Source organism: Lutjanus erythropterus, chromosome 4 (genome assembly GCF_056507025.1).
Source record: "Lutjanus erythropterus isolate fLutEry1 chromosome 4, fLutEry1.hap2, whole genome shotgun sequence".
NCBI lineage: Eukaryota > Metazoa > Chordata > Actinopteri > Lutjaniformes > Lutjanidae > Lutjanus > Lutjanus erythropterus.
This window is the reverse complement of record NC_139320.1, coordinates 34,595,129-34,620,146: the sequence shown is the minus strand read 5'-3', so window position 1 is coordinate 34,620,146 and position 25,018 is coordinate 34,595,129. Positions and strand designations below refer to the sequence as shown.

The following is a 25,018-nucleotide window of genomic DNA, read 5'->3' as shown; positions in this document are numbered from 1 at the left end:
TTCTGATTGTTCAGTGTCCCCAAGCAGCAACAGGGACCAGCACCACTCTAACACTGAGTTTATAGATCCCCCCTCCAACACTTGTTTTACTACCGGGGTTCAACCTGCCCCTCCAACTGCCCAACCCACAACTGACCAAAGACCAAAGGTCCAGATGAAGGAACAGATTAATGTGTTTAATAATAAAACATATCAGATTTTACAACTCTGGAAACATCATGGTAGCAACTATTTTATCTTCCATCATGACAGCTGGGAGCTAAACAGTAAAAATACTCCATTCATGTTACAAAATAATCTACCAGGAATGTGAGCTTGAATGCAGCATCTTGTCGTATGATGCTGCATTGTAGCAAAAGTTGAGTCTGGTGCAACTTTCTTACCAGAAGATCCTGCGTTATTTTGTTTAAAACAAAATAGATTTTTTTCTGTTTGCAGGATATCTCTGACTGGCCTACTAATATTTTGACTATTGATTTTTTTTTATTCTGCCGCTAGCAAGTCCCCAAAATTTATGGAAAGGCGGAAGTAAATCCTTAAAATGGCCTTAAATGTAATAGTTGTAGTCCTGCTTTGAACACTTGAAATAGTTTCCAGATTAACCTGACAGGGAGCCCCTCTACATTCATCATACATCCCCGACCCTGTATGCATAAAGTGTGCACAATGTCACATACAAGCTCCTATTAATTTAACAACCAATAAACTGTAATAAAAGCTGTAAAACTATATTTGGACACAGCCCATTCAAATGATAGAATTAGACATAAAATTAGATTCACATAAAATATGCAATTAATCAGATTATGTGCATCTAATTGCATGGGACAGTTGCCCACTTTGCCTGGTTGGTATTCCAGCCTCGCTTTACTCCATCCAACTCTGTGGAGCATCTCAGATTAACAAACAAAAGTCATGTCTCTCCTGTATGGACGTGTTGGGGTAACTGGTTTCAGCCCTGGTTAGATCTCATCATCACACGGAGTCAGAAGTGTCAGTCTGCCAGCTGAGTCACACACACACTTTCACTCGCACCGCCTCACTGAGGTGACAAGAAATTATCAGCTCTCATCCTCAGATGACCTGCCGGTGAGACGCTGGTGTGTCTGTGTGTGTGAGCGTGTACCTGATGTTGCGTCTCTCCCGCGGTGCTGGCAGGAGATGATGCATGATGTGTGTGATGATGTCATCTGAGCCACTCTGGAGCTTAGCCTAAGATAGCACAGCAACACACAATCAGTGACACTGTAAACAACACGAGGAAACAACAACAGGAAGGAGAGGACGTCAGTCAGTCATGTGCTGGAGAGGCAATGAACTTCATGCTGCATCAGGAAACATAATATACAGCAGTGAACATGATGCTGCTTAATACAGTTTACAGATGTTTCTATTTTTGTGCAAATTCTTCTACTCCTCAAAAAGAAATATTTTTACTTCACATTTATTTCACAGTTATACTATTATACATTATATTATTAGTTACTAATCACTTACCACATTTTACAAACAAAAAATAAGATGATCTTATAAAATATGATGCATTGTTATAGATTAACCACCCAACAGTAAATTAAGTTATTAGAGTCAGTTTACACATCAATACATCAATATTAGATGTCCACATAATAATATCACACTCACAGGGATACTGTATTGCAAATCAAGTACTTTTACTTTAAATAGTTTAAGTACAATTGATACTACTACTACTACTACTACTACTACTACTACTACTACTTCTACTATTAATAATAATAATAATAACTTTATTTATATAGTACCAACACAAAAAGAGTTTGACAGACAAAGCAAAAGAGCAGGATACCCAGAAGGCAATGTGGCAACACAAAGCCGAGACAATGAGGGGAAAAAAAAGTAAAAAGCTCAAATTTAAGTACAAGAAAAAAACACTAAAACAATCAAAACATGTCAGTAACAATAAATAAAGATAAACTTTTATAACTTTTATAATAATAGATTTAAAAAAAATAAAAATTTAAATGGTTAAACAGATGACATGACATTAAAACATGTACATTTATAATGCTTAACTTGTGGAGGATCTTTACTTTGGATATTGATATGTTTTCTTAAAGGGAAAGTTCTCACTTTTCGTGTGGCTGTCCAGTCTGTGTTGATGGTAAATGTTGTCAACTGAAGCAATAAATCCTTCAGTGTGTGCAATATTGAATTTTGCTGCTCTTGAAGCTGCAGCACTGCCTACATCTACCACGGTGCATTGTGGGTGAGATCGTGACTCCCATGCCCATGTTGTCATGTATGGATCAAAATAACCACACATCACTTCCCTCGACCTCGCTGCATTCTGGGTGAAAACAAGTGCTGCTAAAGCACCAGGGCCAGTTAGTGACCAGTGTCATTTCCATGTCATAATGCCAAAGTGGACAGACTCCTAAAACAGCAGAATAATGACTTAAAAAGAGACGGATGTCAGAAATAATTCACCTGGAGATTCAAGAACGTGCTTGTATACGTCAGCATGAACCACCTCTGACCACTCAGTGGAGTCGTTTTTCCATTTTGATGGAGGCAGACACCATCAACACCTATTTGTTTATTTTTTCTACGTAATAACAACCGATTGTTGATCGGCAAAGACATAGCATGATTCTGCACCTATAAGTGTTCAGCTGTTTAAAACGGTTCTTGTATTTTATGATGATGAGAAAAATCCAAGCTGAAGAAGCCTGTAGCTTTTCCTCCATCCAGTGACATCACTGTGACATCATTGGATGCAGGAAGAAAAACTGACTTTGCAACAGAGGAGCTCCATTTTTGCAGTCTGCACAGCACACAGTGAGGAATTTACTGTGTCAGTTGACTACATTTACCATCAACAAAGACTGGACATCCACATGAAAAGGGCCATCGTTTAGCTATGAATTAAATATGTGAATATTTCTTCCGCCAATGATAAATGTTTGTTTGTAGACTCATTTACTTTAGTATTATTTAAAGATCCTCCAGATGCTCTAAGACATAAGATCACTTGCTTTGAATAATAGCTTGTATCTGACGTTGTTTTTCCACAAAAAAAAAAATCCAGAATCTATGAAAATGCAAATATTTTTAATTTCAAAATTTTAAATACTGAAGACATGGTGTCCACTTCTTTACAGAAAAGTCCATTGTCAGTGTTTGTACACTGGTGGTTTTAGGTTTCCACATCACATTTGTGTAAGTGGCATATTGAACCAGGGTTTTGTTTGTTTTTTTTAAAGTAGTTGTGATGTCACAAAATCCTATTCATATGTTTCCCCTTCAGCAGCTGAATGTGAAAACAGAAAACAGACGTCTTTGTGTCAAACTCCACTGCACATGCATCGTTCTGTTCAGTGAACGTCAAACATCTAAGCGAAGGAACAATTAGCGAACACATTTTTAACAGGGGGTGACTATGAAAACATGTTACATTGCAGCAAAATACCACACGAGTCTCATGAGATTGGAAACACTGCTAACCTGTTTTGCTGACATTAGTTTTACTTCCTCATTGTTTGGGATCTCTCGGATCAAACTGCTACATGTGCAAATTGATAATAGTGATGAACTGGGCTTGCACATTTGATTTAACGGTGACAAAATGTGATATTACACCAAACAAGAAACTACTGGATCTTTTACAACTCATATGGACAATGTATGAACAAATATTGTATTACTTTTGTAGCAAAGAAACAGTGAAATCATCTTACATAGAAGAGTTGTTAATGTTTTGGGTCAATCAATCTTGTTTGCACAAACTGAATTAAAACTCCAACATCAATAATATAAAATTGGCACATTTGAAATTTGAGAGAGGTGGTGCTATGAGGCCCCACACAGGAGTAAAGTGTTTTTTAAAAGCAATTTTAATAAAATTAGGAACAATCATTAAGTATCAAGCTGATAAAAGAGCTGCTTTTGAGGTGTTAAAGAGGGTCTGTGGTCTACGGGAGCCCACACAGACCTTCAGGGGTTAATTAATCCAGAAATGGAGCTGTGATTAATACCATTTGAATATGTTAATCATGGTTTGTTTTTGTTTGCAGCGACTGTGCGATCACATCTTTTGTCTGTGAATTAACATGGTCCAAATCCACCCATCACTTCCTATCACCTTCCCCCAGACGAGGTGAGAGGACGCCAGGGGAGGGCGGGGAGGAGACTTTAGAGGTGGGGAGGGGGTCAGACCGGCTCCATATTCAGCGTCCGGACGTGCTGATCCGGCATCACGTGGCCAAGTGATTCAGCCAGACGATGTCAGAGCAAATCAGAGCGCTGGGGAGCATTCAGCATGGAGCCACCTGACAGAGGAGGCCTGTTTCCATAGCAACACCCATGGGGGGAGGGCGGGAGGGTGATATAGATGGGGTAGGGGGGACTGCATGCAGACAGAGAAGAAGAAGAAAGAGAGAAAGGGGAACAGAGACATTTCCAAAGGGGATTATGGGAGGCCAAAATGTATTAGTGAATGATTTATCCATAATAAAAATGAATGACACCTCCCAAACACACACACACACACACACACAAACAAACTCCCAAAGCAATCACACTCCCACACACTCTTTGTATCCATGCAACAGTCCTCGGCAGTTTATGGTCTGAGCTACTTAGCGACACAAAGGAGAAAAATCCTGAATGGTGAGTTTGTTGAATGAATGAGATTTTCACAGCCACAGAGAAATGAATGAAGAGGAAGCTGCTGAATGGGAGGAAGAGATCTTACCTGCCAAGATAAAACTGGATTCATATGGACTATTTACATAATCATCCCACACCAAACTCTGTTCAGTTTTTTAAGAATTAAAGGAAATTACAAAATGTCACGTTTAGATTCCCTGTTAACTCTATTTCTTACATTACAATCTAAATATTTGAATCACTGCGGCACCATGAATGGTCAGGAGACGTTTCCTCTCTATATGGATAATTAAAGGGAAGGTTTGCTACGTTTTTATGCTTTGAAGACTAAAATACACCACTGCTGAATGGCACTTGTCAGAACAGCCTCCCCTCTTATCGCACTAATTACAAAAGTCACCAGAAGACATCACACACTCATTTGCATGTTGATGACATCATCACACAGTCATTTGCATAAAGGTCAGTGGTTGTGTGGTTGCAGCGAGGGAGAGATCACCTTAAAGTCATAAAAAAGGTAGACTGAGAAATCTGGATCCAAATAATCACAGTCTGAGGTGAAACAGCTGCCACACACCGGTGCTGATGCAGAAAAAAAGCTAATACGAGGAGAGGGTCCAAAAAGTCCCTAAATCTAGTGACAAGGTCCTATGTAGATAGAAAAGACCTGTGCATTCACATGTGTGTGGTCAACGTGGTCATACTGCATCCCTGACCACCTCTGGAGGTGGTTTGGCCAATCGGATCACAGTTCATCCACAGTGTGTCTTGGATGCATTTATATCTGTACTTTCATGTGGTCAAGCACTTTACAACCAGCAATCCGATCACCAAAAATGCAAGGTGCACGGGAGGTAAGTGTGTTGTCCACTTTACCCACAATACACAGCAAGTGTATCACCACTATAGCCTGTAGTTAAGACTTTGTGGGCTATAGCATAGCCTTAAAAAACAAAAGTACTCATTTATCATGTCCCCTGACTACCCAGAAGTGAAGTCAAGAAATCCAAACTGAAATATCCTGTAGATCTTTACTAACACCTGTGACATCACTGTGACATCATTGGATACAGGAAAAACATCAGATTTTGTGGCTTTCTTGGTCAATATAGCAGCACTGAGGATTTTACTGCTTCAGATGACTACATTTACCATCAACACTGACTGGACATCCACACGAAGAGTGTCAAACTTTCCCTTTGAAACCATGAAAACCAACCATGACGGTTGTTTTGGAGGCAATTCTGAAGAACTAAACCTGTTTATATTCCTTTAATTTACGTTTCAACTTAAAGACAGACAAGGTTCAAGATATTTGTTTAAAAAAAAACAAAAAAAAACAGCGACCACACCGAATAAAACTGACGTGTAAATGTAGACTGTAAAACTCCCAGAAATATTATAGAAGACACAACCTTAGTGGGAGCTTTTTTCAGCCACAACAAGGAACTTAAGGAGGTCACCTTTGGGTAATGGGAAGTTGGTACATTCTAGAGTCATCTCTGAAAAATAAATCAATTAAAATGAAAAAGAAAATAATGGTTAGTTGCAGCCCTAAAAGTTGCCTGCTTCCATTTGAAGCCATCATTGAAGTCAACGGGTTCACAGTTGATGCTTGAGGAAGAACAACAACAGGAATTACGTTCACACAAATGTGCCATTAAGAATGTTAAGAGGACATTATAGGATATGATTTATGTTATAAATCAAACCGTATGGACTCATTGTCCATGCTGTTTGTTTTGTAACAAAAGAAGCAGCAGGCAGACACAGACAGGAGGGACTCTAGTCAGAAGAGTCAGCTAAATAATTCATATTCACAATAAAGCTTAACTTTACTGCCCTCTGCTGAACTCAGGATGGAAATGAAACATCGAGACAATGAAAGAAAGCTGAAATTATCCAATAATCTCCTTTTTTATGCTCCTACAGAGCAGTTAGAGCTTCACTCACTGCAGGATGACACTTTGCTCCTTGTATCAGCCTCAAAATAAACATGACAGCGCACAAATTTAACTGCTGACCCATCAGTGTGTGCTGTCATTAAGGGAGCGATCAGTCCACGAGAAATGACCCGTCCACCGCAGTAAAACAATAACCTCAGGCCATTAGGCTTACTCAAGACTTTTGTTATTCCACAGATGGAGGCTGTTAATATTTATGGAGCTGTCGATGGAGACAGAGGACAGAGAGACGGAGACCAGAGGAGGAAAAAGGTGTGCGTGCATGTGAAGTTTGAGGGTTAAAGGTGAATGGCGCTGTAGAGGGCAGAATGAGGCTGTAATTGTGCTGATATGGCTCAGTCCACTCTGATTGATAAGCAAAAAGAGGCTTAAGATAGAGGAGGAAGTCTGTGTGTGTGTGTGTGTGTGTGTGTGTGTGTGTGTGTGTGTCGTTAGTCTTTAATGGCTGTGAGCTGAGGTGCTCTTTAAGAGGAGGCCTCTCATGAATAATGCAGTCTAATTCAGTCATACTCAAACACAGGCAGCCATCAGAGGGACTGATCAGCACATTCATCCACTGTGTGTGTGTGTGTGTGTGTGTGTGTGTGTGTGTGTGTGTGTGTGTGTGTGTTTCAGACATTAGTCAGTCATCATCTACCCCCTTTCTTCCTCTGGGGTCAGCTGTTAAACAGACATTTTCTCACTGGGAGCTCACTATCAGTGCACATTTATCCCTTTACCATCACTGACTTCTGTAAAACAGATTTTTGTAACATTAGCTTAATGTTTAAATGACAGCGCCGGTGTAATTCTTCATTTTTCTTATTGTTAAAATCTCACGTAAAAATGAAATACATGCATTCAATTATTAGTGACTGTTTTCAGCTGTGTATTTATACATATTCTTTATATGTATTTGTTAAATGCTTAATTCTGATTGGTCAATCACAGCATTGTAAGGTCTGTTATTTCTGTATAGGAGGCCGTTGCTATGGACACAGTTCTGATCATAGACTCTGGAGGAACAATTAAATCATCGTTAAATCACTAAAATCATTTTAAAATTAATATTTTGTATCATATACTGTAAATTTGTATATTTTGTTTAGTAAATAACCATATAGAAATGTACCATGAGCAGGTCATTATTATGTCTATGTCTATGCCTTATGTCATCTACACTGCCTGGACAAAAAAACTTACACATAAAGACTGGACTGTGGAGCAATGGAAAATGGTCATGTGGTCTGATGAGTCCAGATTTACCCTGTTCCAGAGTGATGGGGGCATCAGGGTAAGAAGAGAGGCAGATGAAGTGATGCTCCCATCATGCTTAGTGTCTACCGCACCAGCCTGTGGGGACAGTGTTACGATCTGGGGTTGCTTCAGTTGCTCAGGTTGAGGTTCAGTAACATTATTTGCCCAAAAATGAGGTCAGCTCGCTACCTGAATACACTGAATGAGCTTTTTTTTTTTCATTGATGTATTTTTTCTTCTGTAATGGCATTTTTTTGTGCCTGATATTAGAGTGTGTGACTTTTTTTGGCCTGTCATAAGCTTGGCCAGTGTCTCACAATGTATAGTAGAAAGGCATACAATTTAATTTATATACAACCTTTTGCAAGAGCAGTGACAAGTGAATACAAGTGACTGTATAACAAGGGACAGGGAAAACGAATGAGGGATGAAAATAGCAGAGGACACCTGGGACAAGGGCCTGAAATGTGTTTATAACTGTCCTCTTAATGCTAGACACTGTTTGACCCAGTTTAAAATTTTGCACAGGTTGCATTACTTGGAGGTAAAGCTCCATAAAATCTTCCCAGAAATGTCACTGATTTGTGAAGAACGTAACAAAGTGGATGCCGATTTGTTACGGAGTGATGCATTATGCCCCACACTACAGGAAATCAGGGTTGCACCATCTCCTGTCCTATGGCCTCCTTTGTGCAAAGAAACTTATTCCTTTGCTCTGAACCAACTTTAAAAGCACTATTGACTGATACCTTCGACTTGCAAAGGATTTGACGCATCCTAAATGACAGACTGGAAGAATTCATCCATTCATCAACGATTTCATCCATGGATAGGACTGACAGTTAAGATGCACTGTGCAAATGGTAGTCTTTATCACTTCTAAGTAGCACTAGACTAGGATGTGTTTTTATTTGCTTATTTATTTACTGTAATCTGTCTCACAATAAAACTATTTTAAATAAAAAAGGGCATGTCATTTCCTAAAAAGAGGGCACTTTTTTTTTTTTAGCAAGCATGAATCAAGCAGAAGCAAAAAGTCATTTTTATTGGGGACTATTTTAAGCTGTGCATTAATACACATTTGTGCTCTAGTGAGTATTTCCAACCCGTTCTCATGCCAGAAAGACTTAAACGTGGTTCATTGTGAAATGTATTTAAGTTTAGTTATAGTTAAATATAAAAACTAGTAGATTCTGTGCAAGGATCATGTGCAAACCTTAAACTCAACATATACCCATCAACATGTAATGATGTCTTCACACTTACACACATTTTGGAGTGACAGAATTTTAAACGAAAAAATAATACAAGAAGAATTACTGCATAGTCTTTATTTGGAGTATATCAGTCAGAAAAGAAGCAAGCAGCAAAACATGCACAGTATTTCATCTTAGAGAGGAATATTAGGATCATAGATTCAGTAACCATTAGTGTATTACTGCTGCAAACCCTCATCCAGCAGGTGAGGAGCAAATGGTCTGATTTCTGCGCCAAAGACACAAGTCGTTAAAACTGTACTTACCAGTTAATCAATCAATCAAATTCAAGTAGGGAATGAAAAGTAAACTTATGACTAAGGTATATATTGTTCCACCACCAGAATATTGTAAAATAACCACTCCTTCCTTAATAATCCTACTTTCACAGTATAATCTCCCATCAAACATAGATTATAATGTTGCCTATATCACCTTTTATATCATATCAACTTCATCTTTATTGATTTAATTCTCTAATTATACTAAATTCCAGCTAAATCCAGAAAAAGCATAACACAACCCGAGTATAGTGGTCCCTAACATCATAGGCTATTAATGATTGACTTTTAGCTTTATGTTAAAATACGAGTATAAGAGGAAACCTTAAGTCTCAGCCTTATATATTAATTCTTAATTATTATCAAAGATCAAGAATCTGTAAATGAAGACAAGAAGAAGCTATCTATTTGATTCACACTTTATAGCCTGAAACTGCCACCTAGTGGATATATTAGCTACTGCAAGAAGAAGGAAAGTAAAGCTCTGCCTTCATGTGGAGCTTAGTTAGCTAAACTTTTGTGCAGGACGTGCACGCTGCTGAACGATGAACCAGCCTGATTCACTGCGGGACAGCTCAAAGGTTTGGGTCGTTCTCATGGAAACGGTGGAGGTGGTCAGAGTACCTGTGAGCAACAGAGAAATTAAGAAAATTAAATATATAAAATATATAATTCATTCATTTCAATCAGCTGTGGGGTGAATCAACTCACTTTTTGGCACAGAAAGCGGTGCAGTCCCTGCCAATACTCTCGCTCCACGCGGTCTTGTACAGCACCTGAAATAAAGTTTACAGTTTAGCCGTTTTTCACTGATGCTCGTGACACAAAAGCAGAAACTCCTCTGGGAGACGTACCAAGAACACCAAACAATGCAGGAACAGGGTATAGAAGAAAGCAACAGTCCTGGCCATCTTGTTGGAGAGAATCACACGACCCTGAGACAGACGAAAACAGGAGGATTAGTCAACAAGTTGCACCATACACACTGTTCAGACCGGATATTTACGTGCATCATTCATTCAGAGGACGTCTTTTGTTTTCGTGTTCTGAACCACACTGAAGATCACCTACACAACTGATGTCCTGTAAACACATCACTGGGTTCACTACAATGTAAATTACATGTTTACCTGCAGCAGGAGTTTGTGAAAACACCAGTAATCAAAATAAGCCCTGGCTCCATTAAAAAGAAAAAAACAAGCTATTTTAAGAGTTCAATATTCAGTCATTTATTATAATCTCAATGAGATTTGTCTTGGTGTGTGCTCAAAACAACCATACAAATACACATCGGCAATACAAAAACAAATACACATCCACATGAAAATATCAAAAATACCCTAGCAAGAGCTGTTGAATGAGGAGAAACTTTTTCTTTGCTGCGTAGCTGCAGCAATGAAATGATGTTCCTCTTCTATGTCGAAGTCTTCTTCTTTGTTGAAAGTTTGTGAAGTCAACTGCGCGCATAACAAGTCGCTATTTCTGAGCAGATCTCTCTCTGTTGTCTGAGTCACTTTCAGATAGCATGTAAACACAGGTGTGAAGGTATCGCAAGATCTCGTATGTCTCGTGTTGCGCCGTTTATTTGCATGTAGTGGGATCTGATCACAAGTGGTCACCTGAGACATTTTGTAAAACCAGGTGTGAAGTGACATGCTCAAAGCTGTGCACTTGTGATCTGATCACCCAGGGTGCATTAATACCAGGTCTGAGCCGGCTCAGTGTTTGGATGTGCGCATGGATGTGTTAGAGGCACTAACTGGTTTCTGCTCCAGTTTGATCTCATCATCACAGAGTCAGAAGTGTCAGCCTGCCAGATGAGTCACACCAACGCTTCACTAAGGTGACAAGGAATTAGCAGCTCTGATCCTCACATGACCTGCTGGTGAAACATTGATGTGTGTGTGTGTGTGTTTGAGTCTTACCAGGCTCAGAGTTGCTTTATCCCAGGGGCTGAGGCTCAGGTATCGGCGCTGACGTTCCTGCAAACAGAACAATTGACCTCAACAAAAAAACACACTAGCTTTGAAATGTGAGTCCACGACGACCAAAAGTAATCTTAAAATTAAAAAGAATACACTTAAAGACATTTTTACATTTAAAATAATGTACATTTGTGATGTTCAAGGCATTTGCTTCAGTGAGATGAGTAATGATGATAATGGTAATTTCTCTCTGCAGGACACATAATTAGTTTCAACAAAGCCCCAAAAATGAGAAAGTGCTTGTTTCTTATATGCTCTCATCATCTGTTGTGTGACAACTTTTTTGAGTCATAACCTTAATCAATACTTAACATGTCTAAGGTGGCTAAATTGGAATCTTACTCATAACTATCGTGAGTTATTTCGGGATAATGTAGTGGCCAACACCTTGTGATTGGTTTATTGATTGGTTGATCGTTATCCTTGATCGTTGTCCCTCTCAGTGGTCAGACGGTCGCTGGTGTCATATTTTTGAGTGACAGACTGTTTACCAAACATTTACCGTCTCCAAACTAATTTTCACTGTGTCAAAGTAGCAGCACAAAGTGGTAGATCATCCCCCAGCCTCAGAGGACAGAAGAGCCAAGTGGATAAAAAGTTTATTTTTGACAACGTGTGTGGATTTTACTTTATGGAGTTTTCCATGTTTTATGCTGTTTTACTCTGCAGGTTATCCTGTTGAATTTGGAGTTAGCATGTTGCTAATGTCGCTACATGGGTGATGCTGGACTAATAGTGTAATATTAAGAGACGATGAAGAGAAACTGCATAAACACCAAGTAGCTGGTTGGATGCCGGCACTGCTGATTCATGTTGCTTTTTACAGTCATTTCTAGTGCAGTGCAAGCTGTATTAGTTGTGTTTTTGTTGCTGCTGTATGTAACACAAAGTTTACTTGATAAACATGCCCTGAAGTTGATGATATAGCTACATGTGAAAAAGAAATTGTCAAACCGCAGGAATTCAACTGCTTGGCAACATTATGTAATTGATTCGCACCCATTTAAGCTGCAGGTGGAGTCACTCAGGGCACTGTGGTTGATTTAGTTCATCCAGATATAACTTGCAGATTTTTTTCTTCCCATTGACAAACCTATTAGTTGAAGAGCAGGTAGAACTTCAGCCAAATCAACCAAGATTTCTGGTTGACTACAGCTCTGTGATAATGTCAGTGCAAAACAAATAAGCACTTGAGATCAGGCTCTATTGGAGCTGTGCTGTATACATGGGTCTCTGTTGTCCATGTTTGGTCAGTTATCAGAGGAAGAAACCATGACAGTAAACAATTAAATGGAGTTTCATTAGTGTGTGTGTGTACTGAGGGTGTCCTGTACCTTCCTGCTGAAGGAAGCAAACGGGTCCAGTCTCTCCTCGTACTGGGAGGAGTAACGCATGACAGTGTCGTCACTTCCTCCAGCCTACAGTATAAAGAAAACAGACATCTAAATTAATTGTCCTCCAAAATGCCCCCCCCAACACACGCGCACACACACACACACACACACACACACACACACACACACACACACACACACACACACACACACACTCACACACACACAGTGACGCACTCTGCCAGGGTAGCTCTGCAGGAACTTGATTTTCTCATAGAGTTTGATGTTGTCTGCACTCAGGCTGTCCACCTCGTTCTGCAGGGCCTGCATGGTCTGCTGCATGGAGCGGTTCTCCTGCAGGGAGGAAACAAACAGATGAGAACAAATTAGTTCCCCCTGAAAAACACAACAGGAATACAGAGTGTGTGTGAGGGAGAGATCGTGACTCACAGCTTCCAGCTCCTGATTGCGGGAGCGAAACCTTTCCCTCTGGCTGGAGATGATGGAGAGCAGAGAGTCCATCTGGCCCTGAGGAAGCTCGGGATGGGGGCTCACGCCTGAACCTGGACATCACAGATAAAACACTCAAATGCCAGAATTTACTTCCTCTATTAAAATCCCTATATGGTCAGAGATGGGGCATTACTGATAATTTGAAAACTGATCAATTCAACTCTGTTTTGTGGTCAAATTTGATACTGTTATCTGTTTAATTTAAGTCTAGTGGACAGTTCAAAACTGGATTCTGCCTTGATTGTCACATTAAAGGAAAGAGACACTTAAAATCCCTCTAATCAGGTTGGTTTGTAGTATTTAAACAGACAGCCCCCCTGCAGAGCCTCAGCTCAGCACATTTACCTAATTTCAATCAGTGAAGTTGAGCTGTCAGCGAGTCAGACTTCAGTATCTTCACTGACGCTAAATTCATGTGCTCTCACCTCTTTTAGAACAAAGACTTTTCAATGTGGAAATTTCAGACAAGCGGCAAAACTGGGAGATTATTTCAAAGACAAGACTAAACTGACAAACAGATTAATCAACTGTTTAACATGCGTATTTAATCTTTTAAAAGACACATTATTCTTTCAGGACAAAGTGTTTATCATCTGTCCTGTCATGATATTTTGTCTTTTTTCTGACATGCAGAACAGCAACACAGCCAACTGATGTTTTTCATCAGCATGTGAATGTATATTAGCTGTAACAGACCCTGAAGACTTGTTTTCTCACTAAGCTTTTGAATAGGAGGGATGTGTTTCTACACCAATACACCATTTTCTGTAAGCGTTAAAACAGTTTTGGTTATTTCACATGACAGATATCTGTTTTTGTGCTCTTCTCTCTGGTTTGAAGCGGGCTGGGCTGTGTTGGGAAAAACTGATGTCCCATACTTCTGTGCACCAATCAGAGTCAATATGTGATGACAGTCTTTGGGTTGGTGGCTGATGTTGCCACGCAGTCCTCATGAAGCTAGTTTTATACATTACTTAATAACTAAAGATATGTTTTTTTTTTTCAACTTAAAGTGATTATTGCTTATTTGGTCAACAGTAAATCAGAGAGAGATGGAAAATCTAATGGAGTGAAAAAATGTTGCATTTTTTTCATTAATCTGCTTCATAAACATACAAAGACGAGCAGAAAAAGGAGAAAGACTGAAGATAAAAAATGGGGGGAAAAAAAACAGAGTTTCAGTTCATAAGAGGCCGAGTTCAACACAGTGGTCAACTCCTAGTGAGAAACTCTATGTGTCTGTTAGGGCGGCACAATTATTTGAAATTTTATCAAAACTCCAATGAGGCTTTCTGCAATTTTCAAATTGCAGGAGGTGCAATATTTGTTTAAGGCAAGATGTGAGTCAAAAAACTTTTAAATTAATGAATGATGAGATGTCCTGTGATCTAACATTTATAAAGTTGATACTGTAACAATACAACAGCTGTTTGGGGTGAATTAACACACATGGTGCAGTGGTCAAATTCAAGGTGAAAATTCACTTCACTTATTGTCTGAAGACACTTTGAAATTTTAAATAAAAGAAAAAATGTTGGATCACTTTAAGATTATGGCTGAGGCTGAATTTTTCTCTCAGTCAAGTGTCTAGAGAGAATTACTGTATAATAAGACTGTGGAGGCTTGTTTGACATAAAGTGAAACATTATGTTCAGCAGCTCTACTTCATTAATCCAGGGACGTACCGGTGAACATGGCAGTGGCCTCTTTGATCGGCTCTGGGATGTTCCCCATGTCGCTGACCTCCGACCCGTCTGCGTCGGGGCGCGGCAGGGAGGACATGGCCTGGATGGTGCTCAGGTCGTGCTCCAGCTTCAGGATGAGCTCCTTCTGCTCTGCGCTGGTTCGCACGGCAGATGAAAACTCCATCTGCAGGTAAGCGTAACGGCCTGTCGAGACCAGAGAGGAAACATTTAAGTTCTCATTCAGGATGCTCATTTGTCTCCATATTTTTGTTTTTAATTCCCAAAATGACTCACCTGTGGAAGCAGTCCAACACCATGTAAGATTCCCTTTTCTGTCTAGTCTTTCCTGGCTTTCTAACTAATCTCTTTCTCTGAGAATACGTATATCACAAAAGCATTATTTTGGGCAAAGAAAAAAAAAAACTACCACAGTACACTTTTAGTATTTGTATAAAAGAGATTTACTTCAATTATCACACCTAGGGTGCATGTGAATAATAATGATGATGAATCAAATGTCAATCATAACAAATACATTGTGAACGTTTCATACAGTGATATTGCTTTTCAATGTTGTAGAAGGGACTGTTTTACAGTGCTGAGAACAAACAACATGATACGTTTAGTAAATAGAAAGATAAAGAAAACAATGATACATGAGGAAAAACGAAAGGGAAGGAGAAAAAAGCATCTCAGGAGTGACAGAAGTGCTAGGGAAACGACTTTCAAAAAACATCTTTAAACCATCCCTTTACAGTCATGCAGCCTTTTGTACTACAACACACATATACGCGCACACACACTCACAAAATAAAAAAATAAAAGCAGTGGGAGAAGAAGTTATGAGAATTATTACTTCCACATTGTTGATGACAGGTTGGACAAAAAAAAAAAAATCACCTAAAACACTCTGAACTCGCTAAAGCCTCAACAACAAGCATCTTAAAGCTTTCCAAAAGGGGAGAGGTCGGTGGGAGTTGGGGGGTTGGGGGGGGTGAAGATCTCCCCTAGGTTCATTTGGTTGTCAGACTACACTGTGGTTTAAGCTATGGGTGAACTGAAGCCACGACACAAGGAAAAAAAAAAATGTCAGCAACCTTTCAACAGAGGTGGAGAACTACGTCACTATTTGGCTTTTTGCTTCCTCTTTTTTTTTTTTTTTAAGTCTTTGCGAAATGTGTCGCTGAAATGTTTTATTGTCCCAGAGTTGATCTCTCTGGGTGTTAATAAACAGTTATTATGCATGAAATAACTGAAGAGATAACGAGGAAATGGTTTAAGACTTAAAATTAGCTGGAGCCAATGTGAGCGGAAAACTTACAAAATAAAAGCACAAGTTAAGTGGAAGGGGAGGGGGGTTTAAAGGATGAGTGTATTGTGCTGTATTATGTGTGTATGTATTACTGAGTGTGCTATGCATACAGCACCACTGATTCGGAAAGTGTTTCCTTACAAAACCCACTTCATAAGATATATTCTAAAAGTATTACAAAAAACATCTGAGGTTTTTCTTTCTTTTTTTTTTCCTGAATATGGTGACCAGTGCTGCTGTTCGGGCTTCCATTACAACTAATATGTCAAAATGAATAACCACTACTTCAACAGATCATACAGTAAAGCTTTACAACTTCAGAAAACATGATATGATATACAGCATCTGTTACACCTTTACAATGTTATTCAACAGTGTATAGAATCATCTGATTTAAATTTGTAGAAAAATATCTGTGGATCATGGAAAAAGTCCTGAATCGTCCCTTCTCTCCTCCTGCCTTCAAAACAAAAGCATACTGTGACAATAGTGAATCGATAGCTACTTGATCGACCGTATTTACACGTTCTCTTTTTCCAAATAACCATTAGAATTGGCACACGTCATTATCAATACCTGTAGTGCCGTTATTAATGTCACAGCAAACCTGACACAAACAGAAAAAAAATACAAAATGCCCTATGAATAAATTCAGTGTTATTACAGTGTACGCTGTTTCTGCATGCTTCCTCCTTCATTCAATGCTCTGGCCTTTTCGCTGCTAGTTAGGTTATGTACAACGTAAGAAATGCATTGTGGGAAAAAAAAAAAATCTGAAATAAGACCCGGACCGAAACTCAACTGCAGGTCAGTCATAAGAATACACAAGCTCATTTTTTCTCCTTTTACTTTCACTGCACCCCGGCGATTATATACAACCCTCTCTCTGAAGAGAGCTGACTTAAAAAGTACCAATACGAAGTGGATGAGAAATAAATTTTGGATCAAGATGTGGCGATATATTACGAACAAATCAGGTGAAGTCGTCTACAACTAATGACATCACTAGTTTGGTGCCCTGCTTGGCAGTTAAAGGCACAAATCTGATGATCTCACATGGTCTAGGTGAGCTGATGGATCTGGCTATAATAAAATGGCAAAATGGGTTAAGTGCTTATACTTTACAGTAGCTATTCATCACCATAAAACACACTGTGGTTGTCCAGTCCGAGCAGTCCAACAGAAGGCAAATAAAGCCCTCGGTATTCTGCGGAAAGACAGATGTTTCACATCAGTCGTCCACAGGAAAGAGCCAATGTTTGTGGAATCTTACAATTATTAGATACATTAGAAAATCCAATTTAGCTAATGCATCTTCATGCAGTGCAATGAGGTTATCAGTATCGTTTGATAGGCTGCCAATATATCTGGATGTGCGTTCAGGGAGGGAGGCTTAAGGATGGACTGAGGAGGTGTTTACTCAGTATCTACAACTGTACAGGACAACGGCCCTTTTCAGTCACACAGTTATTATCTGGAGTTTGAAACAAGGGGCTGCTGTATAACAATTAGGGCTGGGCATCGAGAGCTGTTTCCTAAATTATGACCCAAAAGAAACTGAATTTTGATTCTGCTTATTGATTCCTGCACAAATTTCACTAGTGCTAGTTTAAAATTAAACTGTGTACTGTAAACCCCCACCGTATATTAACATGGCTATCTGTCTGTGCCAGTTGAACGCGTGCAAGCCTTCCTGTCTCCTAGTGCATCTGTCCTGTTAAATCGAGCAATATTGTATAATTTTGTACATAAAATCATTCCTTACAGAAAGTATTTTTAAAGACAGTAGCTGTATTCTGAATACCACTAATTTCAATATAACTATAATGTAATACAGCTAATCATACTTTTTATTTTGAATACTTGTATTAAGAATACTCCACAACCATGATGTAAATTTACTCAGTACTGCTAAGTTGCATCACTAGTAGGTGTAAAGCACAATTTGTGTGAGACTTGCTATCCTACAAAATGCTTTACAAGGACAGGATGCTCTCTGTTGTCACAGTAAAGTACCCAATATGAAACAAGGAAATAGACCACCATTGTTACAGTTATTAAGCTAATATTAGCTTAGCTCAGTCTCTGGGAGCCATACGAGGGCAACTGGACTTGCTTTAGGTTCTTGAAGACGTTCCACCTCTCATCAAAAGAGGCTTCCTAGCTTAGTACTGGTACCATTCATCTGTGGATAGTACATGGCTTTGTTAAATACTTTATTCTGATGGGTCAATTACAGTATTCTAAGGTCTGTTATTTCTGTACAGCAGACCGTTGCTGAAGAACAGACCATTGATATGGACACAGTTCTAATCATAGACTCTGGAGGAGCAATAAAATCATTTTTAAATGAATATTTTGGATAAAATTCTGGATTTTTTTAAAGTAAGCAGTCATGTAAATAGTGGGATGATGTACAGTGAGCAGGTCATTATTGCGATTCAAGATCCCTCCGCTTGGCATTGGGGTCCTAAACCACCCTGTCGGGCGTTATTTCACAACAGTGACCCACTTAGTGTATATTATCCTCTGCTGATTTGCGTTTCATACAACTCTGCTGTCAAGAACGGAAATCGATAAGCAGAATAACATTCAGAACTGTTAAAATCCAAACAATACCCAACCCTAATAAGAATACAGCTTATCATGTAGAAAACATGGCTAGAGCTATCGTATGTTTTCATTTTAGTGTTAGGATGCGGATGAGGAGTCTGTGCTTGGTTCACAACCACTTTTTTTTTTTTTTTTTTTTTTTTAAAGGCATACATTTCCCAGGATCCCGGGATCGTACTCTGTTGTAGTGTTTACAGACCCTGTCCAAGGTAAGATCCTAATAAGTGCTTTGTTACGGACTGCAATAGAAATTCTGCATAATCATAGGCTGGCTATCTGTTCAATCTGGCGTAGCACACCTGCTCGCTGGTACACTTCTCTAATCTCAATTTGGCAGATATGACCTCCTTCAAGTTAAAATGTGTTCACAAGTTTAGGTAATTTCATTTGACCTATTTGACAAAGTATACATTTGGACCTGTTAAAGGGGTAGTTCTGAAGTTGGTTTGTATGAGGTACTTATCAATAATCAGTGTATTACCCACAGTGGATGCTGGTCAGCAGCCCCCCAGTCCAGAGAAGCACGGCAATATACTGTGGACAGAGTCAGGAACACAAGGTATTTTTTTTTTAAAAAAAAGGTCCACCTAAACACAAAAAAATATCAGTTTTAATGTGCGCTATGTTTAGAATATTTCCACTGCTTTACGTTGCTGTCAGACAGCCTTTTCTGACGGAAAACTGCTGTTATATAAGCCAAATATTTTCCTCTTCAAACCGACCAAACTCTACAGGCTAAATCAGTAATTTTACCTTCTAAAACGTGAGAGTTACTGGTCTCCCGTTGCCTCCATGTATTCAGGGTTTTTTTTTGGTTTGGTTTGTGTGACTTTGGTGCTTTAAAATGTAAGTTTGGATTCACGAAAGTCACACAATAATGCAGATAAACTAACCGTTTCAGGCAGCTGTAGACCAGCAACTCCTGTTTCTGCAAAGGAGAATGACTAATGTCGCCTATGGAGTTTAGTTGGTTTGGAGAGAAATCTTTGGCCTGCATAATGGCAGTTTCCCCATCAGAAAAGGCTGTCTGACAGCAAAGTCAAGTGGTGAAAATTCTCTAAATATGGCGCATACTTAAACTGATGATGATTTTTTATCTGTAGGTGGGCCTTGTTTTTAAGATGCTACAACACCTTTTGCTGCTGACCCTGTCCACAGCAGTACAATGCTTAACTTGCGTGCTGGTACTCCTCACTGCTTCTCCAAACTGGGGGCATGCTGACCGCGATCTACTACACGGTAATACATGGCCTATCAATAAGTACCTCATATAACCCCTTCCAAATACGCCAAACTATCCCTTTAGTTACGTTAACGTGATTAACGAGTGGGCGGATGCTATCTAAAAAAAAGCTGCATGCCCTGCCGAGCGTTAGTGTTGGGCTTGCCCAAGAAACAGCCAAAAAAAAGAAAAAAAAAGAAAAAAAAACATTACTGGAGAATAGAAAACAGGAAAAGAGATATGCTATCATATATTCACTGATCTTGATATGTCCTTTGATTCTCTAGCTAGCAATTTAAGAGCATAACTGTTGTGGTAAAAGCTTTATGCTTATGGGAGCATGAACTGTAGCAAACACATCTTTCAAAGCTATTGAAATGACACTAAACTTTAGGATTCATGAATATACAAACAAATGAGAACTAGTACATCTTTGTAAATATTAACCAATACTGCCGGCAGTCTATACGTCTAATAAAAATGTTACTTGCCCTCAGGAACAGTATAATCCCTTAAAAAATAGACAACTCAAATGATAAGACATTAAATGAAAAATACAGCACCTATAAATAAGCAGAATAAAAACCAAACTATAAATGCAAAATAGCAATAAAACCAAGCTACAGTAAATCATAGTATTACACTACTTTTGTGAGAAGATTAATGTAATGGTAACGCATCAAACAGCTTAAAGAAGGGTGTCAGTTGTGCACTAGTAGTGTGTGCAAGTAGATACGAAATATGACCCAACTCATTGGAAAAAACACTGAACACTCCTCGATCGCACACACACTTGTGCACACGCATGTTATCAACAGGCGTGTGTGTACATGCACCCGCGCACACACACACAAAGGGGAGGCAGTAGGCTGACAGGCACTGAGGGCTTGTGTGGGACAGGGAGGAGGTGATATGCCTTATAATTTGTAGTGTATACAGTAGAATTCAATGCAAAAAAGACTTACATCCCTGGATACAGGATAGACTGGAGGAGAGTGGTAACTACTCATACCAGGGTTGGGGTAAATTCACTTTGATAGTACAGATTAATCAGCTTCTGTACAATTTATTCAGTAAAACCCATTTTTTCAGTCAGAAATGTTCATTGATAATCTTAAATTTAACTTCGAGTGAATTGACCTCGACCCTGACTTACATGCAGGCAAATACAAATGCACACAAGACACACACACACACACACACACACGCAGACAAACATACACACACACACACACACTCTTCCTGATTTGGCCTATAAAAGGATGTGTGTTTGTGAACAGAGAAAATTTGCAGGTGGTGCAGTGGACACACACACCCAGCAGGTCCAGTGCTGGGCGGAGCTGTGACGTGCACGACCTAAAAACAACAAGAGACACGTAAAGTATCACCATGTCAGACAGCTACAGTACTACGTGAATTCATTGTATCGTATTTCAGCAACGCAACATTATTCCATTCTAATTTGTTTCTTCTTTTTTTTTTTAAAAAAAACAGTAACTTGTTATTCTCTTATTTTCTGTTCTTATTTTGTACTAATTAAAAATGCTTCCTAAAATTCCCTATTTTGTACTCTTTAGAGTCAATAGACTGTGCAATCTCTTATTGGCAACCAAATTGCAATATTAAAAAAAAAGAGATCATCCTTCATCCTTAAAAGAAGGGTTTAAAGGAGGCAAAAAGAGGGTTCCTTCCTTCCTTCCTCTTCAGATGAGTGCGTGTGTTTGTGAGGAATTAAGAGATCCTTCTGGCCATCACATGGCTGTCAGCAGGATAGGATATGGGACACAACAGGTCAAAGTTCATCTTTCTTACATCAGTAACCATGGCAGCTCAGCCGGCAGGCCTTCCACTACCCTCTTAAGAGTGTAGGAGTGAGATAAAAAAGAAAACATGCTGCCATTGAGAAGAGAACACAAACACACACGCACACACACCATTTTTGGGTGTGTGTATATATTTATATATATATACACACACACGCAGGTACACACTGACACAACCCCTAACATACAAACACACGCACACACACACACGCAGTGAGTGAAAAAGGCAAAGGGTTTGTAACAGTCACTCTACAGTGTGAAAAATGAGGCGTCTCACTGAGTGAGGGGAGGTTTGTGGACACTTGGGAGGTGAGAAGAAGAGCGGAAAAAATCTCCTTTAAGAAAGTGAGAGTTCTTGTAAGAGAGTTCCTGTCTCTATCTATCATCTATCAGTGTCTATCACTGTGACAGCTGCTGTGTCAGGCCTTGCCTGTCTGTGTTACTGAGTCCAGGTTTGGACCCCAGCTGTGGGTCACACCCCAGCTCAGGACTAACCAGTCTGGTGCACCAGTGGCTGGTGATAGGGGGAGGTACAGCAGGGCCAGAGGCCAGCAGGACGGCTAAGTGCTTTTCTCAGTACAAAAACAAAACTCAGTTTAAAAAAAAAAGGAGAGACACGCAAGTTCTCTTATTTTGTTCTTCTAAGTATTCAGTAAATCTTCTTTTTAAGGGTTTTGCCAACCACTCTTTGTTTCTTTCCTCTTTCTGGAAAGCTTTTATGTAATAAAAATGGCTGCTGAGCTTGACTTTGGCTGTGTCCACTCTCCGACTGGAACAGAGCAGGAGGGGTCCAAGGTTAGAGGTCGTGAGGTTATGAGACAAGAGGGATGAAGGATGGTCAGGGGGGAGCTAGAACTCCCACTCTGAGGGATCCTCTTTGCTGGCAGCCTTCTCCAGCCTGTGGATGATGTTATTGAGATTGGCTGCTTTCTTCTTGCGCAGATTGTTGTCCCTGGGGTTTCTGGCAGGGCCAGAGGCTGGGATGTTAGTACTAGAGGCAGAGCTACTGGGAGAGGCCTCTGTGAGGTTGAAGAGCCCCAGTCCACCCTGTCCACAGCTGGAGCCCGGCCCGGCTAAGCCTGAGGTGGTGCAGTCTAGCTCAGCAGGGGAGTTATTAGAGCCCCCTGCCTCAGACTCGGCCTCCATGTCGTGGTCTTTGCATGCTCCTCTGTGATCCTCCAGGCCAATGCCCAGTCCCTGGCGTGTCTCCAGTGTGCCCTCAGATTCTGTCCCATCACAGCTGTCCCCCTCTCCTGATTTGGACCCCCGGAGGGACGGGGAGCCCCCCTCACTGCCAGTCCCTACCCCTCCAGCTGCCTGGATCTCCTCGATGAAGAGCTCTCGCCGGATACGTGACCTAGTAGAGACACACAAGTTCAGTCACGCCACTCAAATCCTGAAATAAAACTTTATTTTTTATTTATTTTACCTTGTCAGACAAAAAAGCATCTTGAACTTCACTGATCTCACAATATCGCATAATAATGAGAACCAGGCAAGAGCTATCAGTGTTCAACAATAAAGATATGCCTGCTAGTGTCTAGCTAGTTACTTGTTTGACCAGGCAAGTGGTAAAAAAAAACAAGCTTGATAACTGCTGACAAATGAGGCAACTGGTACAGGGGCTTGTTAAAACTGAATTTGGGCAACAGATTTCTGACCTACTTGCCTGACTGGGCAAGTGCAAAAAAACATTAAAGTAGAACCCTGAATATCTGAGACAATGACTATTTATTTAACAATACAACATGACTTAATATCCTCAGTAAAACACAAAAACCTTCAAGAAAATTTACTTAATATATATAAAGTTATCAATTACAAACCTGTGAATTATGATCAAGAAAGCAAACATGATTAGAAGCTGTTTTACATGGAAATCAAATTAGATTTAGTTCATTACTCTCAAGGTTGAGATGTAAACATTCGCTTAATATTGAAGTGCATCTCTTACCTGTAATTGTGGAACCAGTTGATGACAGTACTGGTCTTCAGGTTGAGCTGGGAGGCCAGCTCCTCAATGGTTTTCGGGGAGGGATAGGGTTTCTGCTGGTAGGCCTTTTTCAGGGCCTCCTTCTCCTCGGGGCCCAGCACCACCCTGGGCTTCTTCAGCTGCTGCTGTCCCGGACTCTGGGAGCCCTGGATATAATCCGGCCCCACCAAGCCTCCGTCCACAGAATGGCCGTCACTCAAGGAGCTCAGCCGCCTCTTCATGTAAGCTGAAAAATGAAACAATAAGACAACACGAGAGGAAAGTCAGTCCCTCGGTAAACACATTTATTTCATTAAGAAAATGAGTGATATCTGAAGTGAACTAATTTCTCTCTGCGCTGTAGTTAACAGAGGCTGGTATCTTTGTCCATGAATATAAAACTTCGTACACAATACTCATGTCCACACAGCTATTACGGACTAGCTCACTGGACTAGAGATGTGATAATTGCTCTGCTACTTGATTAATTGATTGACGGAAGATTATTCAGAAAGATTTTGTCCACTATAGTCTTCTAACCATGTAACTTATGGTCTTTCTTAAATAATAATAGTAATGATGATAATAATAAGAATAATTATAAGAAGAGTTTGAACTTGGGTTTGAACTGGGTGTGATTATGTTTGGACATGTGATGTTCCAGTCTTGGTGGTCTAAAAAGCAAAATGAGCAGGTTGCTGCATTATAATATAGTGTTGTAATTTTCTGAACTTACCAGGTTGTTCTAGATGTTCCATTAAATGCCTTTACTCACTAGTCACTGTATCCACATCAAACTGACATCCCTCCAAATGTATCACAATATTGATAAATATTGATACAGAGATATTTGGTAAACAGGAAATTTCTGGGTTTTTTTGTATGAATCACACTGTCCTGAGCTCAACTTGTGCTAAGCAGACTGTGGTTTGGGTCAGATCGTCTTGCTCGTCAGAAGTCGGTCACAGTGAATCTTGCGTGCTTCACGGATGCATGCCACCAGGAAATGTTACCTATTGTGCATCAGACACTGTCCTAAAAAATACAACCCAGCCATCCTCTTCATCAGCCACTAGGTGGTGCTATTGCCTTTCTCTGGATTTCTAACAATGAAAGCATCTCTTCCATTTTCTAGCAAACAAGTAGCACCATTCACTCCAGGCACCAGCAGC

The 25,018-nt window shown here is 39.9% G+C and overlaps 2 protein-coding genes across 3 annotated transcripts in view; both read right to left on the bottom strand.

Moving 5' to 3' along the window:
• Window positions 1-9,962: 9,962 nt before the first annotated feature.
• Window positions 9,963-15,157, bottom strand: cux1b (cut-like homeobox 1b). Its single transcript, XM_084716683.1, has 8 exons — window positions 14,905-15,157; window positions 13,157-13,269; window positions 12,944-13,060; window positions 12,707-12,790; window positions 11,313-11,369; window positions 10,242-10,322; window positions 10,099-10,163; window positions 9,963-10,011 (listed from the first exon to the last, which is right to left on the bottom strand). Exons 1-8 carry the CDS (start codon window positions 15,155-15,157, stop codon window positions 9,963-9,965), a joined length of 819 nt encoding a protein of 272 aa, XP_084572809.1.
• Window positions 15,158-20,231: 5,074 nt separating this feature from the next.
• cux1a (cut-like homeobox 1a) overlaps window positions 20,232-25,018 on the bottom strand; it is a 76,418-nt gene continuing 71,631 nt past the window's right edge. For both annotated transcript variants that reach the window (XM_084717772.1, XM_084717773.1), the window contains 2 exons: window positions 23,829-24,093; window positions 20,232-23,231 (listed from right to left, as the gene is read on the bottom strand). In XM_084717772.1, coding sequence (XP_084573898.1) covers window positions 22,724-23,231; window positions 23,829-24,093 — 773 coding nt within the window. In that variant the 3' untranslated portion in view covers window positions 20,232-22,723. The remainder of the gene's footprint in view (window positions 23,232-23,828; window positions 24,094-25,018) is intronic.